The 15,926-nt window shown below is 37.2% G+C and overlaps 1 protein-coding gene and 1 long non-coding RNA gene across 2 annotated transcripts; both read right to left on the minus strand.

Moving 5' to 3' along the window:
• Nucleotides 1-2,090: 2,090 nt before the first annotated feature.
• On the minus strand, nucleotides 2,091-3,212 carry LOC107474751 (protein FAR1-RELATED SEQUENCE 5-like). Its single transcript, XM_016094392.1, has one exon. The coding sequence runs from the start codon at nucleotides 3,210-3,212 to the stop codon at nucleotides 2,091-2,093; it is 1,122 nt and encodes a 373-aa protein (XP_015949878.1).
• A 2,842-nt stretch (nucleotides 3,213-6,054) lies between these two features.
• LOC110277275 (uncharacterized) lies at nucleotides 6,055-6,709 on the minus strand. The gene is made up of 2 exons (XR_008005261.1): nucleotides 6,372-6,709; nucleotides 6,055-6,271 (listed from the first exon to the last, which is right to left on the minus strand). It is a non-coding gene; the product is annotated as an uncharacterized LOC110277275 (long non-coding RNA).
• Nucleotides 6,710-15,926: the final 9,217 nt, after the last annotated feature.

The following is a 15,926-nucleotide window of genomic DNA, read 5'->3' on the forward strand; positions in this document are numbered from 1 at the left end:
TCTATTTCGTACTGTGTGGTATATGTATGTCTGCTTCTATATGTGTTTGATGGCTACTTTTGAGTGTGGATACTAGTGGTCCTGTCAACAGACTAGAGCACAACATCCACACCCCCCGAGGTACACCTACTGTTATTGAATGGGGATCTATGGCCAAAACGTATTTGTACGTAGGTTATGGCAATTTGCTTGCCCTTGATGTTATATATGGCTGCTGGCTGCTTTTGCTAGGAAAACTATGTGAACCGTATGGAGTTTATTAATGACTGAAGTTATAGCTATTTTAGAAGTAATAGCAGCACCTGTGTCATTTTGCATTTGTTCCATGGTAGTCGAACAAGAAAAGGGATCAAAATCTGTCAGTCGATTTTATTCCCCTTCATTAAGATAAGGTATAACGATGATATCTAATTGTTGCTATATCCACTCTGAAGCAATATTACGGTATGGTATGAAATGATAATCATAAAAATAGTTTTGGAATAAATTTTAGATCTAATTAAAAAGACACAGCACTCGTTCATCCATACGAGTATTGATTATATGAATAACATTTAGGAAACAATAAAGATTGGTTCACCATTAATAATCATAGCTTAATCTGTTTAGAGTAATAATAACGTAAATGCAAGCTGGATAGATTAAAGGTTTTTTATTCTACTAAAGTTTTAATATTCTTACATTTCAATTTCATTGCTTTGAAACTGTAACCTATTATCATATTTAACAATAACAATCATCTCTTTTAGGCTAAAGCTTCATTATTTTTGAATGTTATAGATATAAAATTTTTGCAGCCAATAAAAATAAAATTTCAGATTATATATGTTTGCAACAAGAAAAAATAAGCCATATTAGAATATCTGTATTTAATGAATTGTTCACATCAAATTTTTTTTTTACTATAAGGATATGAATGCATATAGTTAAAATACTGAATCTGGATTGGTGTACTCGTGGACCAATGAAACACCGATCATTAGGTAACTGGACAAACCCCATCTGAAACGGTTTACCGGATATGACGTTGAATATATAAATATTAATAACCCCAGATGGGTGAAAGGGCTTGACCTTCATGCACGATTTATGTCACTTTTGGGGCCATATGGGAACACATCACGGTTTACATTACCTAAATCAATACCTTCATGCATCAATCCTCAACGCAGAACGTCAAAATCATGGGTAATACAGCACATAAAATACAACTAATCCACATAATCCCGTCCATTATGGAATTTATAATAAGAAACCACAACTGACCTAGTGTTCTTACGAATAAACGTCAGTACGAGCAGAATCTAACATTGTAGCCACCAAATAACATAGAAATTAGATTTACCAGTTTATTATTAACAATATCCTTATCTGCAAACATAAGAACTCAGATAATAATCAGTTTCAGGCTAACATGTCATCCTTAACATCGTAGTTGGAATAACAGCTCACAACTAAGTCGACCGTCGTCATGGGTCTGCAAGCGAAAATTGTTCCCATATGTCGCTTCCAGCTTGACATGCATTTTCAGGCGGACAATTTTCTGGGACAACGACGGGTACCTGTTGCATATTAACAAGCATGTCAAACCACATAGCTGTTAACACACTAATTATGCAACGATAAGGGAACGCCTTGCAGCATGAACATTATAGTGGCTAAATCATACTTATGCACACAATGATTAGCATGAACGATTTGTAAAGACGCTGCCTTAATAAAAAGCCCAGTAGTATCTTGTGAGTTTAATCTTATTAAAACGAGGACTGCCTCTTCACCATCGTCGGGCATTGCATATACCGGCAAAACAGGTAACATGTTAACACACAGTTCAGTGGGAATCAAAAAATTTACACATAGAGAATGACCTGCGTGCATTAATCACTAACTGTATTTTATTTACACACACACTAATTTTCTAAAATTTTTAGAAAAAATATGTGCAGGAACATAATAATGAAATAACTACTGCTACTCCAAAAACACCGTTTAGTTGAGTTCAGAGATTTCAATGCCATTAATATTAAACCATTCCATAGAGTTAGTTTTATTGGTCACGTCGTATACTAAATAGACCATGCAGGAATAAGTTAGGTGGTAACCTTCGTTCGCTTGCGTTTATTTCTCCCAGCAAGTGATTCTTTGTTCCTCGTTGAAGGTTGCGCGCCTCCGTTGGGGCATCTAGTCCTCCGGTGCCCGAGCTTCCCGCATGTGCTGCACTTTCTTTTCGTTTTCGGCGCAGAACCGCCTGCTTGACTCATCCGAGCCGTGCCTTTTGTCCTGACACGAATGGGGTCCTTCAGCCCGCAATCATTTGCTGTTGTCATATTATCCGTTAATGGTCTTAAGCCGTACTTTATTTCAAGGAACAGAGCATCGCTCATAAGCTTGTTTGAGTAAAGCTTGAAGTCTTCATCGCTCATGCAAGCAACGCGCCCTAAACGCTTACACAGCTGGGAGAAAGCACCCAATCGTGTCCTATAGGTCACACTTGGTTCAGCAGTTTGTTGCTCACCACATTGGTTATGGATCTCCAATTTGGATGCCTTAGACCACCTACGCAGCACAAGGCTTTCAGGGATTTCCACCAAGTCTAGCCTAACACACACGGAAAGGATATGCACACAAGGAATGCCAAACGACTCCATACGCATGCAGCTGCAACTAAATCTGTTCGAGATATGGTCCCTATAAACCTTCCAATTCATCTCAGGCCTCCGATACTTCTGAAGAGTATATGCATGAGGGTTGTCACTGTCATCAAATTCACATATTCTAACACGAACACACCGTTTCAGGCTATCCCGGTATCTGAGAAACATTTCGCGGGTGAACATAGTCCATCCAGACTTTTCCAGCTCAACGAACTCCGTTTGTAGCACAGGTGTTCCGTACCATGAACGAAAGTCTAGCTCATCCTCGGTGTCACGCAGAAAATCCACACACCTTTGAAAATTTCTGACAAATTCTAACACCCCGTACCTGCTCTCAACAAACCTCCCTAGTTTGGCGTGTAGTGACTCGCACCTAGAGGTTGTCCGTACTCCAGCAAAAAATCTACCACGAATGTATGCGGTTGCCCAAGCGTGCTTTTTGGTGTACAAGTCCTTAACCCACTCAACCTCCCTCACACCGCACTCATTGACCATTGACTCCCAATACGCTTCGAACTCTTCGATTTCCATATCTGCCAGCATGCAGTGTCTAAACATTTATGTGAATCTCGGGTCGCTTATGTTTGCAGTCGAGTTCCTCAGCAGATGCCAGGTACACAACCGATGATGTGCGTCAGGAAAAACGGTGCGGATTGCTATACGCATGGCCGGGTCACCATCCGTGATGACTGATTGCGGTGCCTTACCTTGCATGCATTCCAGAAACTGGCGAAGAACCCAAATATATGACTCCTGCGATTCGCATGACACCATTGCTGTTCCGAATACGCATGTCTGGTTGTGGTGGTTTACTCCGGAAAATACTACAACAGGTAGGTTGTACTTGTTGCGGCCATAGGTAGCGTCGAATGCTAGCACATCGCCGAATATCCCATAATCTTCCTGACAACGACCATCGCTCCAAAACAAGTTGCATAGGTGTTGCCCTGATCCCAACTTGTACCGCCAAAACATTTTCCCATCCATGCGTGCCAGACCTTCCAAGTACCTAACAGCTGCACTTACGTCTCCGCCTTGCAGACCTCTCTGTTTTCGTATCTCATTATACATATCTTGCTTTGTGAATGTTACCAGGTTAAAACCCCCTAGTTGTGCTGCGAAGGACTCATAAATCTTAGGTATGCTAATCCCAATCTCTCTCATGCTTGTTAGCTGAGCAACTTCTACCTCAGATATCTTCCTGTGTGACCGCAGATAATCAACAAGCTTCCCATACGCAAGTTCGTGGTTATGCTCCTCGACAAAACGCGACACATACCACCTCCCACTACCCTCTTTCCTCTTTATCCTCATCTCCGCCATGCATCCACATCGGGTTACAGCCTTATGCTCCCTTTTGCGATCAACCTTTTCCAACCATTTCTTCTCTCGAAATCCTTGCCTATTACAAACAAACGTGTACCGCACTATCTCTTCGGTAGTGTTTCTAACCGTCTTGCCTCGCCTTGATGCAAAGCCCTTTAGTCAGCTGTAATTGTTATAGAAGCCGCTAGCCTCCTGAGGTGAAGAGAACTCCATTTCAAGAACATCTTCAGCTCGCAACCCATCCAAACCCAAAAAAACGGGCAACATTGAAGCCCCCTACCTTCCCAATCGGATGACTCAGCATCTTCCTCCACTCTGGTATCATACATTGTGTCCTGAAATAAGAAGACAAATATTATGCTACCAGCTGGCATTATGTGGAATGCGTTCTGTTTAAATATTGCATATCCATGCATATTAACACTAAATAACATCAAAGCCTTGCATTTTAAATTAGTCTTAATGTATATTTTGCAGATGCAATGTTCTACGCATCAGACTCGTCACATCATAGTCACCACATAGAATATAACTTCTCACAGCATAACCCTCACACCTGCTAAGAGTAAAACCAACTCCATGGACAATACCACCCAGATGGTGTAACAGACCATTCCCATCCAATTCGATTCCATTCACACACTATACAGATTGGCACGTATACCCGTCGTACCTGTGGATTCGACACACCAGCATTGCCCTCCATCCAGTTGTCCACAAGAGGCTCATTCCACATACACGCATCCTTGCAAAACTTGCTACTTGATGCCATTATTACCTGAAAGCCAAACATGTCAACCTATAACAAACAATAAACTAGGGATTGCACAAACTTCTTTGCCACAGTTACTATAATCAACTTGCCCGAATCAAAACTGACTCACCCTATCAATGAAAAATTATGACACTTACATACATCAAAAACCCTTACTTTACCACCACATCTACTATCCAACATGCTTCCAACATCCTCACAGCCTCCACTTGCCTACTACATACACAAACTTCCAAAAACACCACATGCATTACAACTACGACACAAAGAAGCAAACACGTTCACCGTTAACTCCTAACATTACTAACAATACAAGGAAGGTACAAAGCAATTTGTAAAAAAATAAATACCGAAGGCTTTTTCAGAAAAGAACAAAGTACAATAACGCATTCTTTGGAGCAGCAAATTCAAGGGTTTGTAACCGGATTAAGCAACAAAATCAATTACCTCAACTTTTTTCAGACGACAATTTTTGCTCAATCATCTCATTAGATCAAGAATGGGGTTAAAACAACATTAACACATCACACAAATTTTCAACAACATCATACAATATTTTTTCATAATTATCAAGAACAACAACAACATCAAATTAGAGTAGTAAAAACTCCATTATTTCAGAGACAGGTTAAACTTTCAGCAACAATGTCACAATGGAGAAATTAAATTGAAAACAAAATGGAAAATGGCAGAATGAGTTCCACACGTCGACGGACTTACACAGGGCGATCGGACCCAGGCGTTGACGAACAAAATTGCGCGATGTCCACCACCTTTAATTAACACGACCCGCGATCTATGGTGCGAACTCGTGCGATCGGGCGGGTGAGATAAACAAGGACTCCGCTGCGATGACCATTTACTTAGATTCCAATCTCCGCCGTTATCACGGATCCACAAGTCGAAGGCCACAGTCACTTTAACTACATACACAAACAACACAAACGATGAGGGATGAAGACGGCCTCCAAGCCTCCATGGGTGAGAGCACACTATTAGATTAGGGCATCTGGGGTTTTCCAAAACGACAGCGTATTACAGCCCAATAACTCTAACTCGTAAACCGGCTTGCTGAGGGGCTACTCGGCTTCATTTTTCCTTTCAGCTGAGCACTTCTCCTCTCGTCATTTTTGTCTTTGTTCAGGGACATCAACGTAATTTCACTTTTCGCTACAGGACAAATTAACAAAACGTGACCGGCCGTACATGGATCATCAGAGTTCCAAAAAAGTGGACTGGAGCATCTGAAAACTTTCCTATAATATATATATATAATCAATAGTTCTAAAGACCAAAAAAAAAATCAATCATTCCCAACATGATCTCCAAAAAAGAAAAAGTCATTCAACATCATATTGTGGGGTTGCTATTTCGAGATGGATTTTTTTTCTTTCTGGGACCTGATCATGATACTGTCTCAGTGCTTCACTGCCCTTGCAACGACTTCGGATATGGTGTTATGCTTTCCCATCACTAGGTCTACTGCAATAGTCATCCTAGTGTCATCATTTATAACCTGAAAGCACAGGTGCAGAATTTATTCTTTAATTGAATTAATGCATACATTATGAACAACAAAGAAAGTGAAATAAAGTTCTTTAGGCATGCAAAAATACCTCGATGTCATAGTCGCTCCACAAGTAGGACTAAATCATCCACTGGTTAACCCAGACCTCACAATCCATCTTGCAAAACACAATACAATCCATGATGCACACTATAGGCAAAATCCCTTCAAAACATCACCAAGGAAAAAAAAATCAAACAAATTGGTTAAGTTTACGATTTCACATGCTATTCCGTGGTTTGGGGTTCGACAAAACCGAATCTTGAAACCAATGGGGGGGCTAGTTTCCTTGTTCTCGTAGAACCTACTGTCTTCCAGCAGAACCTCCAGATAGTGAGCCTATCAAATTTGTTCGAAAATTTTTTCCAATCGATGAATAAAGTTGGGTAAGAATGGGGTATTGGAAGAAGACAACTGTTTTAATAAGAGACAAGTTAACATCTAGTCAATTCTGGCTTGTTTAACTTTTTCCTTTGTTGGTTTGAGTGAGTCACAGTAAATAATCTTCACATCCCATATGTCCACAGCCATCAAGTACCAATGATAGCTGACATAGATAGGGATGTATATCTGCGAGTTGACCAAAATGGCATGGTTCTATGGAATTAATAAAGCAAACAACAAATACATAAACCAGACTTAAATAAAAATATACCAATAAATGACACACTAGACACTACCTTATAATCAGTCGGTAAATGCTATGGTGCCTAAAAAGTGGTGTCTATTTACTATAAAAGGTTAAAGATTAATATTTAATTTGAAAGACATAAAAATAAAATATTTTTAAAAATTCAAAACATACTACAAAAAATAAGTTAGACAACAATTGACAGGCATCATAGAATTGGCCTAATCAATAAGTTGAACAGTTATCTGATTGGACCTACCGTTAGTATGTTATCTGCAAGGCCCATGTATTTGGTTCTAATGTACTACTCCATCGTTGACGTGCAGCGCAGATGTGGGTCCAATGCTATTTGTTGGATCGAACGTCATTATTCATTAAAAATTTCATAATAAATCAAGACAAATATGATTCCAAAAATAATTTAACAATTAAGTGAAAAACAAACTCACGCTAAACGTAGTTGGGAGTCACCACCTCCTGTGGTCAGGTCGTTGATCTGTCAACATCCCAGCTACCAAGTTCAATACCTACTTGTGCATAAAACTTTTTCCAGTTAAATTGGACTCTCCGAAAAAATAGAATATAAATAATTTCGACACAAGTATGAAAGGATTTAAACATACATTGTTGACAAGTTCTTTTCCGACCATGGTTCTGAAAACCGAACCGGACCGGTCGGTTCAACCGGAAAAACTGGGAATCGGTTACCTAACCGGTCCGGGTAACCTCCAAAACCGAACGGCAAAGAATCGGGGAAAAAACCGATTGAACCGGCGGTTAACCGGCAAACTAGAAGAACCGTCCGGTTTTTTTATGGTTCAATGGTTTGGAAATTCAGAAGCCAAACGACGTCGTTTTGGCTATTTAAAAAAAAAAAGGGGGAACGCGTTAACCACTAACCTTAACCAACCTAACCTTAATCAATCAGCCACCCACCAAACCCCCGAAGCTCCCAGCCTCCTCCCCTTTCTTCCCCCCTCATCCACCAAGGCCACCATTGCCACCGCCCACCAAGCTCCAGATTCCAGCAGCGCTCCTCATTCGCCACCCAGCAGCGCTCCTCAGCAGCCGCGACCACCACTGCGTTGAGCCCGCCTCCTCGTCGCCGAACCTCGACGAGCTCACCGAGCCCGCCTCTCATTCGCCGGTAAGACTGATTTTCTTGTCTTCTTGATTTTGAACATGCTTCCTTCTAGCTCGCCTGTTCTGTTTGAAAAAAAATAACAGAGCCTGCCTCTCCTCCATCGCCGTCGCGGAGCTCCTCTCCTCCATCGTAGTCGCCCAGCTCGCCACCTCCACCGTCGCACCTCTCCTCCATTGCCGTCGCCCAGCTCACCTCCTCCACCGTCGTCGTCCAGCTCTCCACCTCCACCGTCGTCGCCGAGCTCTCCACCTCCACCATCGTCGCCGGTAATACTCTGCCTTCCACCTCGGTTCATGTATGCTGGCATGTTTCTGTTCATGGTTCTGTTCCTATTTGAGTTCATGTTCCTATTTCTGTTCATGTTTCTGTTCCTCTCTATCACAGAAAACATGCTCTTTGATGTTTATCTGGATTACATGATTTTGAGTTGCTGCTTCATGTTTATCTGGATTACATGATTTTGGTTTCTGTTTGATGAATCTTGAATCTGTTTTTGGCTTTCTATTATGATGCGTTGAAGGCAGCTGGGGATTATTTTTGCTGCTTCAATTTTGCTGCTTCAATTTTAAGTTGCTGTTTCTTCAATTTTGCTACTTCATGAATCTGAGTTCAATTTTTGCTGCTTCAATTTATGCTGCTTCAATTTTGAGTTGTTGTTTCATGAATTTTGCTGCTTCATGAATCTGAGTTCAATTTTTGCTGCTTCAATTTTGCTGCTTCATGAATCTGTTTAGAAATAGGATTTTGTTGCTTCATGAATCTGTTTGCTTCTGCTTCAATTTTTATTCATGATTCATCCATTGTTTGCTTCTATTTTTTGCCATTTTGTTCTTATTGCTTCTTGCCTTTGGTGTTTGATTTGGATCTAATGCTTTATTGTAACAAATTATGCAGCATTGCAGCTCATTCAAAATCAGGAAATGCAGGAAAATCATAGCTGCCAAAATCAGGAAATGTTGGTGCCAGTAGTTTTCTGCTGCTGCCTTGAACCATTCCAACACTAGAAAGTGACAAAGTAATCAACATAGTTAATAAAAAAAGCTTTGTTTTAGTGCCCATTTTGGTTGTTGAAGTGACACAAAAAAGCCTGAGCTAATTGGGAAGTAGCATTGTGTTAATTAGCATTTTTTGTAGTTATCAATCTTTTTCTTTCTTCTCTCACAATGTCCCTTTGGCACTTAGGTAAGTAGCATTGTGTTAATTAGCATTTTTTGTTAGTTGAGCTAAATTATTCATTATGCTATGTTTAGGTCTTGGTGATGACTTGTGCTTTGAGGTGCATCTATGATTTTCTTATCCATCATCAATTCATATAAGTACATTAAAGGCTCAATTCTTTTTCTCTTTTGATGAGTTGCACTTTTGATATGAACCATTGAACCAGTGACCTCACCGGTTTATTAACCGGTCCGGTTCTCGCAACCTTGTTTCCGAGACGGAGCGTCCAAAGTGCCTCCCTCGTACCACAACAATGCTCATTAGGGACCAAAACCTTACAAGCACATGTCAATTATTCAATAGTAAACAACATTTTTAGGCAAAAGGTTGTATGCATCATTAATCAACCATGAAGAAGTCATCAAATCTATAATGATAGAGAAAGTATAGGGAGCCAATGACCTAAACGTACAATGTGTACAATGAAAGTTTAGAAAGTATTAGAGTTATGATTATTAGTATTACATTGCCAATGACCTAAGTGTACAATGTGTACAATGAAGGTTTAGAAAGTATTAGAGTTCTGATTATTAGTGTTACATTGTCCTATCAGGTTACGCTTTTGGGATGAGTGGTTTCAGGACATGGTATTAGAGTTCCAGATCCGGAAAGTCAAGAGTTCGAAACTTGGTGAACCCAAAATTAGCTTATAATGATAACAATATCCACACTCATAATTAATAAGTAAAACCTTTATATTTATAACACTAGCAAAGAAGATAAATGAAATGATAAGAATGAAGAAGGTTATAATAAAGCAAGAGTAAGAATAATAACTAATATAATCACATTGATGATACTAATGATAACTATATTAATACGTTCAAGCACGATTAATCAACCCATAAAAAATTCCCGGGTCACAACATGCTTACCTCATGTCCAACTCCATCCCAAATATATTTGCTCGACAACCAGTTCTCCCCAGACAAATTGCATTCTTGCTGGCGTCCAAAAAACAATCCAGACACCATGATATATACATCATGTGAACAGTAAAAATTAAAAAAAAAATTCACATTTTCTAATAAATATACACATGACATGCATAATGTCATGCATAGAAGATTTCTTATAAGAATCAAAATTCTAACAATAAAAATAATATAAATTCAAAAATAAATTTCTAGTAAATAATAAATATAAACTTATTATATAACAACTTTATCTTGGGAGTCTCCTCAGCAGTCATCTCGGAGGACTTGTGCGAGTAGTATAGAAAGGGAGATCCATGTTTACGCTACTTGAAATCATACAGGATATCAAGGTCAGCTTCAGCATTCTCTTTGAAGTCCAGCTTCCTCTAATCCATGTTCAATGGAAAAATGATCATGTACACCTCTTATGAAAGAATAAATGCATAGGTCTACGAAAAAAATACGCGACAACAAACTGACCTTCAAAGTTTTGACTTTTTCGGATGTCATGTGCAACTTTTCTTAGGGAGTGGCTTCTTTGCAATCAGTACATGCCTCCAAACTTAGGGTGAATTGCCATAAATTTAACCTGTGGGGTGTTGATGGAAGGCACTAATCGTAGGGGTGTAAATTACCGAATCAGACCAAAAATTACTGCAGAACCGAACCGAATTTTACAACAACCGATTAGAAAACTGAAAAAATCGGTTTTTTTGGTTTTTTTCGAAGTAAACCAATCGGTTCGGTTCGGTTTTCGGTTGACTCGGCAGAAACCGAACCGAACCGGACCGAACCGAAAAATGAAGGTTCAATGGTGTGTTTTTACTAAGTTACCCTTTAACCTAGGTATAAAAGGGCAACTTCACACACAACCCTAGCCTTCTTCCTCTCTTTTACGCGAATGGCGAATCCGGAGCCCTAGCTTTCTTCCTCTGTTCTTCTCTTCCACGGTTCCACACTTCCACAGTTCCACCTTCGATTCCACCATGCTCGAGAGAAGGAGACCCTGAAGGAGAACCCTAGCTTCTCTTCCTCTCTTCTTGTCTTCAGTCATTGCCGTCGCAAGGTCGCCTCGCAGGGTCGCCGTCGCTGCCTCGCTGGGTCGCCGTCGCCGAGGAGCAATCCATTCACCGAGAAGCAGTCCTGTCACCAAGCAGCAGTCCAGTCGCCAAGTAAGACTCCAGTGGCCGTCGCAGTCCAAATCGAGCGCCGAGCAGCACTCCTGTCACCAAGCCATCTCCTGCAGAAAGCAACTCCACAATGTCTTCTTCGGAGGTTAGAAATTCTGAACAATTATTGTTAGAGATTCTGTTTAGTGATATTGTGCTTGATTTAACCTGAACAATTGTTTTTACAAATTCTGTTTGTAGTTATGATTTTGAGAAATTCTGTTTGTGCCTTTGTGGTTATGTTTTTTAGAAATTCTGTAGCTAGAAATTCTGTTTGTATTGGCTGCATCAAGAACTCACAGGATAATGCATCGCTTTATTTTTTTATTTTAATTTTTTCCTGGATGAAAAATAGATACATTCATTGAATACATTGCTTGTGAGGTAATATGAAGTTTGATGTTTAATTTTTGAAGTAGATTCTAAACCCATGTGATCTCTGCTTCACCAGCTGTCAAGCTTTAGAATTCAGCTTTAGTGGACTATGCATGAACTGGCTAAAAGTGGCAGTTGATAGTAATTTTAGGGATGAAATCATTGAGATAGGCATTGGACTAGCTTCACTCATTCCCAATTTTGATAGAAGGTCTATTATATATTTTGTTTGGGACAAACTGCATAGAATCTGTTCTATGAACTTCAATTCCAAGAAAATTCTTTGTTACTATGCAATCTGATCTTGGTATCTGTTTTTACTTTTTGTATTTGGCGATAAAGAATTTACTTTTTGCATGACTATATGGTTGAATAAAGATAGTAGAATCCATTTCTATATTGCAAGAATATTGTGTATTCTATCAAATATATGAACAGAAAAGTAGTAACTTTGAAGCCCTTTTATATATGATTGTTGAAACACTTTGAACACAAATTAAATTGGGTGAAGTGTTACCGGTTCCTTTGGTCTTTTCAACATCCTTACATTGATTAAAATGTAAAAATATTTATGTTAATAATCAAAGAGCTTGTTTACGCTGAAGTTATTTGGCTGTTATTTGATTATTAAAGATGGGAATATAGTTCCTTATGATTTCTCTAAAACTTTCAAAGCTGGTTGTTCTACCCGACTACAGCTTATTTTATTTGTCCATAATTTTCATTGTATTTGCCTTGTTTTTTATCTATTATGGTTTTAAACTTTATTTTATGATATTTTAAATTCTATTTATTAGGTATAAAAAAATCAAAAAAACCGACCGAACCAAACCGCAGTTGGTTCCGTTCGGTTCGGTTCGGTTGTCCAAAAAACAGCCAACCGAATAGTTGATATTAACGTTCAATCGATCAGGTCGGTTCGATTTGTTTTCGGTCCAAAACCGAACCAAACCGAACTGATTACACCCCTAACTAATCGGTCTGATGGGACAACACTGCAAGGGGTTTTAGGTTCTGGAAGAGACACGTATTACGGCAAAAAGGTCAAATGAAAAAAGAGGAGGCTCTTGCTGGAAGGCATGTGATGAATGTCACACGTCGCAACTCGAAGCAAGGACCTGAGTTTGTTAACGCCAATGACATTATAGCACGCCCTTTCTACTATAAGAAAAGGGAAAAAGACAAATAGGTCTCTGACTTTTCAAACTTTTGACAAATACATTCCTGACAAAATTTAAATACAAAAAAGTCCCTGACTTTAACAAACGGATGACAATTTAGTCCTTCCGTCTATTTGCCTCTCATACACCTAACGGAACTGGCTGACGTGGCTGAAACGGTGTCTAGGTGTCCGTTACGGTGCCACATTGGAAGGGGAAAAAAGTTCGAAGGACAAATAAGTCCTTAACGTCATTTTACAAATAAAGTTTGAAGGACAAATAGGTCCTTGAGAATTTTTTTTTTCAAAATTAATAAACTCATTTCCTAAATTCTCTCATCAACCTCTCTCCATTTTTATATTTCTCTCTACTATTTTTACTCTATATATAATTATATTTTATATTAGTAATTTGACAAATCAAAATATGTCATTCGATATTTTTTCACAATTAAAATATTTTAAATGTAAAATTATACACATTAAATTATTTTAAATTTTAGATAACGAATGTTAAAATTAATTACTAATAAAAAATTAGACTTTTTCATATAAAAATAATAACTAAAAATCTTATTATTTAATTTTTTATCTGCAGATATCTTGGTCTTTTTAGTCAGAAATTTTTGTCAACTTACGACTTTTTTGTAAAAGTAGTTTTATTTTATAAATCTTGTGTCATGCATAATTTATACTGTTAGAACAAAGTAAACTATAATTTAAAAAAAATATTCTCGTAATGTTATTATGCATAAAAATACTAGTTCTAATATAATACACAAATGCACTAATACTAACTTAATACATGAATGATGCACAAATGAACTAATGCTAACTTGATGCATAAATAAACTGATGCTAACTAATGCCACTAGTATGATGAAAACTGAAGTAATGCAATTTAACAAATTTTAATATAATACACAAATGCACTAAAACTAAACTAATGCAATTTAAGAAAAAGAGTAGAAACATAACAAGCCCAATTTCTACAATTTTAATACAAATAATTTAAATTGTAGAATAAAACAAGTTAACTAGATTTCAAAATACAAGCATAATTTTATCAGAAATTATTTTTAATATGGAAAGAAAATTGGTGTTTTGGTTGAATATTGACATTTGAAGTGTATTACAGTATTGTGAAAATTATTCAACACGCCCCCACGTGTTGGCTAAGATGCTGCCACGTGTTCAACACGCCCCCACGTGTTGGCCAGAATGATGCCACGTGTTCACCACGCCTCCCACGTGTTGACTTCCCACAAAAAAAATCCACCCATCTATAATTACACCACATTCTCCCATTTTCAACAAAAACACCAATATTTTTTCCATACAAAAAAAAAATTAGCCTAATTTTATAAACTAAATTCTCATAATAGAAGCATAATAGAAGTATAATGAAAAAAAAAATTCTCAAGGACCTATTTGTTCTTCGAACTTTATTTGTAAAATGACGTCAAAGACTTATTTGTCCTTCGAACTTTTTTTCCTTTCCAACGTGACACCGTAACGGACACCTATATACCGTTTCAGCCACGTCAGCCAGTTTCGTTAGGTGTATGAGAGACAAATAGACGGAAGGACTAAATTGTCATCTGTTTGTTAAAGTCAGAGACTTTTTGTATTTAAATTTTGTCAGGAATATATTTGTCAAAAGTTTAAAAAATCAGGACCTATCTGTCTTTTTCCTATAAGAAAACGGAGATTCAAACGACGAGTCATAAAAATGATTAAAAGCAAGGCAAATTCTACAGTATAGATGAAGGGATAAATCTATATATAAATTACTGTTGGTACATTCTTGGACGAACAAGTGTCTATGAGAAGAGACAAATTTTGTCTCTAGTGCAGGTTGTTGCAGACCCTTTTTAGCTGAATAGATCACGTATTTGGGCATGAGATACATAATTATCAGTCCTAATTACTAATTAGTTAACAGTCTTTTTTTTATGGTCCTATCTTGTGTTTTTGAATTTTTGAATGCATGTAAAAGCTAAGTTGTTGTAAAAATGATAACCTCATATGCCAAAAAAAAAATAAGGATGCCAAAAAATTAACTGTTAAAAGCTCTTTTAACACAAACCAATATTAAATTATTAATAGTAGCAATAATTATTATACTGATATTAATAATAAGAGTATATGATAAGTTTATTATTAATAAAAAAAATTTTAATATTTTTATTTAATAATTATAAAATAAATATATTAAAAATTTAATTTTTTTATATTTTTAATAAAAAATTAATTCTTAATCTCAACATGAAAAAATTACAATAATGGATAATATATAACACATGAACCCAGTTAGTAAATATAAACTATGTTAATACCAAATTTACTTTTAATAAAACTTAAATTTACAAAATTAATTTTATGTAAATTCTATTTAACAAACCTCAATCCAAACACAAATTCAATGGTAGATGAAAAGAATTTTTATTAGATCAATTACAAACGTAATCATGTTAAATGTTTGGATCCCACTAGAGAAATAATGGATTATTTATATAATGTGTATAATAGGTTTGTACTTGTATAATGTGTACAATAGGTTTATACAATGGATTATTGAGTTACAAAATGAACATCTTCCAGACTATCTAAGATAACCATTCGTTTACTAGGGATAATAAACATCTTCCCAGAAGCTTAAACTGATTTTGGGGTTCACCAAGGATCGAACTCTTATCCTTTCGGATCTAGCGCTCTAATACCATGTCATGATATCATTCATCCCAAAAATTTCAGCTAATGAAAAAATGTAACACTAATAGTTATATTTCTAATACTCCATAAACCTCCATTGTACACATTGTACAAATATTTCATTAACTACTCGTTCTTAGCCGAACTTTCACATGCAAAGATTATTCTTCGATACCTTTAACAAATATCTCATCATGATTTATTACATCATTTCCTTAAACATGGGTAAATACAATCGACAAATGAAGACAAAATAATATGCAGTTTATACGCATT

This window comes from Arachis duranensis, chromosome 2 (assembly GCF_000817695.3).
Source record: "Arachis duranensis cultivar V14167 chromosome 2, aradu.V14167.gnm2.J7QH, whole genome shotgun sequence".
Classification (NCBI taxonomy): domain Eukaryota; kingdom Viridiplantae; phylum Streptophyta; class Magnoliopsida; order Fabales; family Fabaceae; genus Arachis; species Arachis duranensis.

Bases quoted from the DNA above. Each gene is read 5' to 3' on its own strand.
- LOC107474751 (XM_016094392.1), bottom strand. From the start codon at position 3,212: ATGTTTAGACACTGCATGCTGGCAGATATGGAAATCGAAGAGTTCGAA.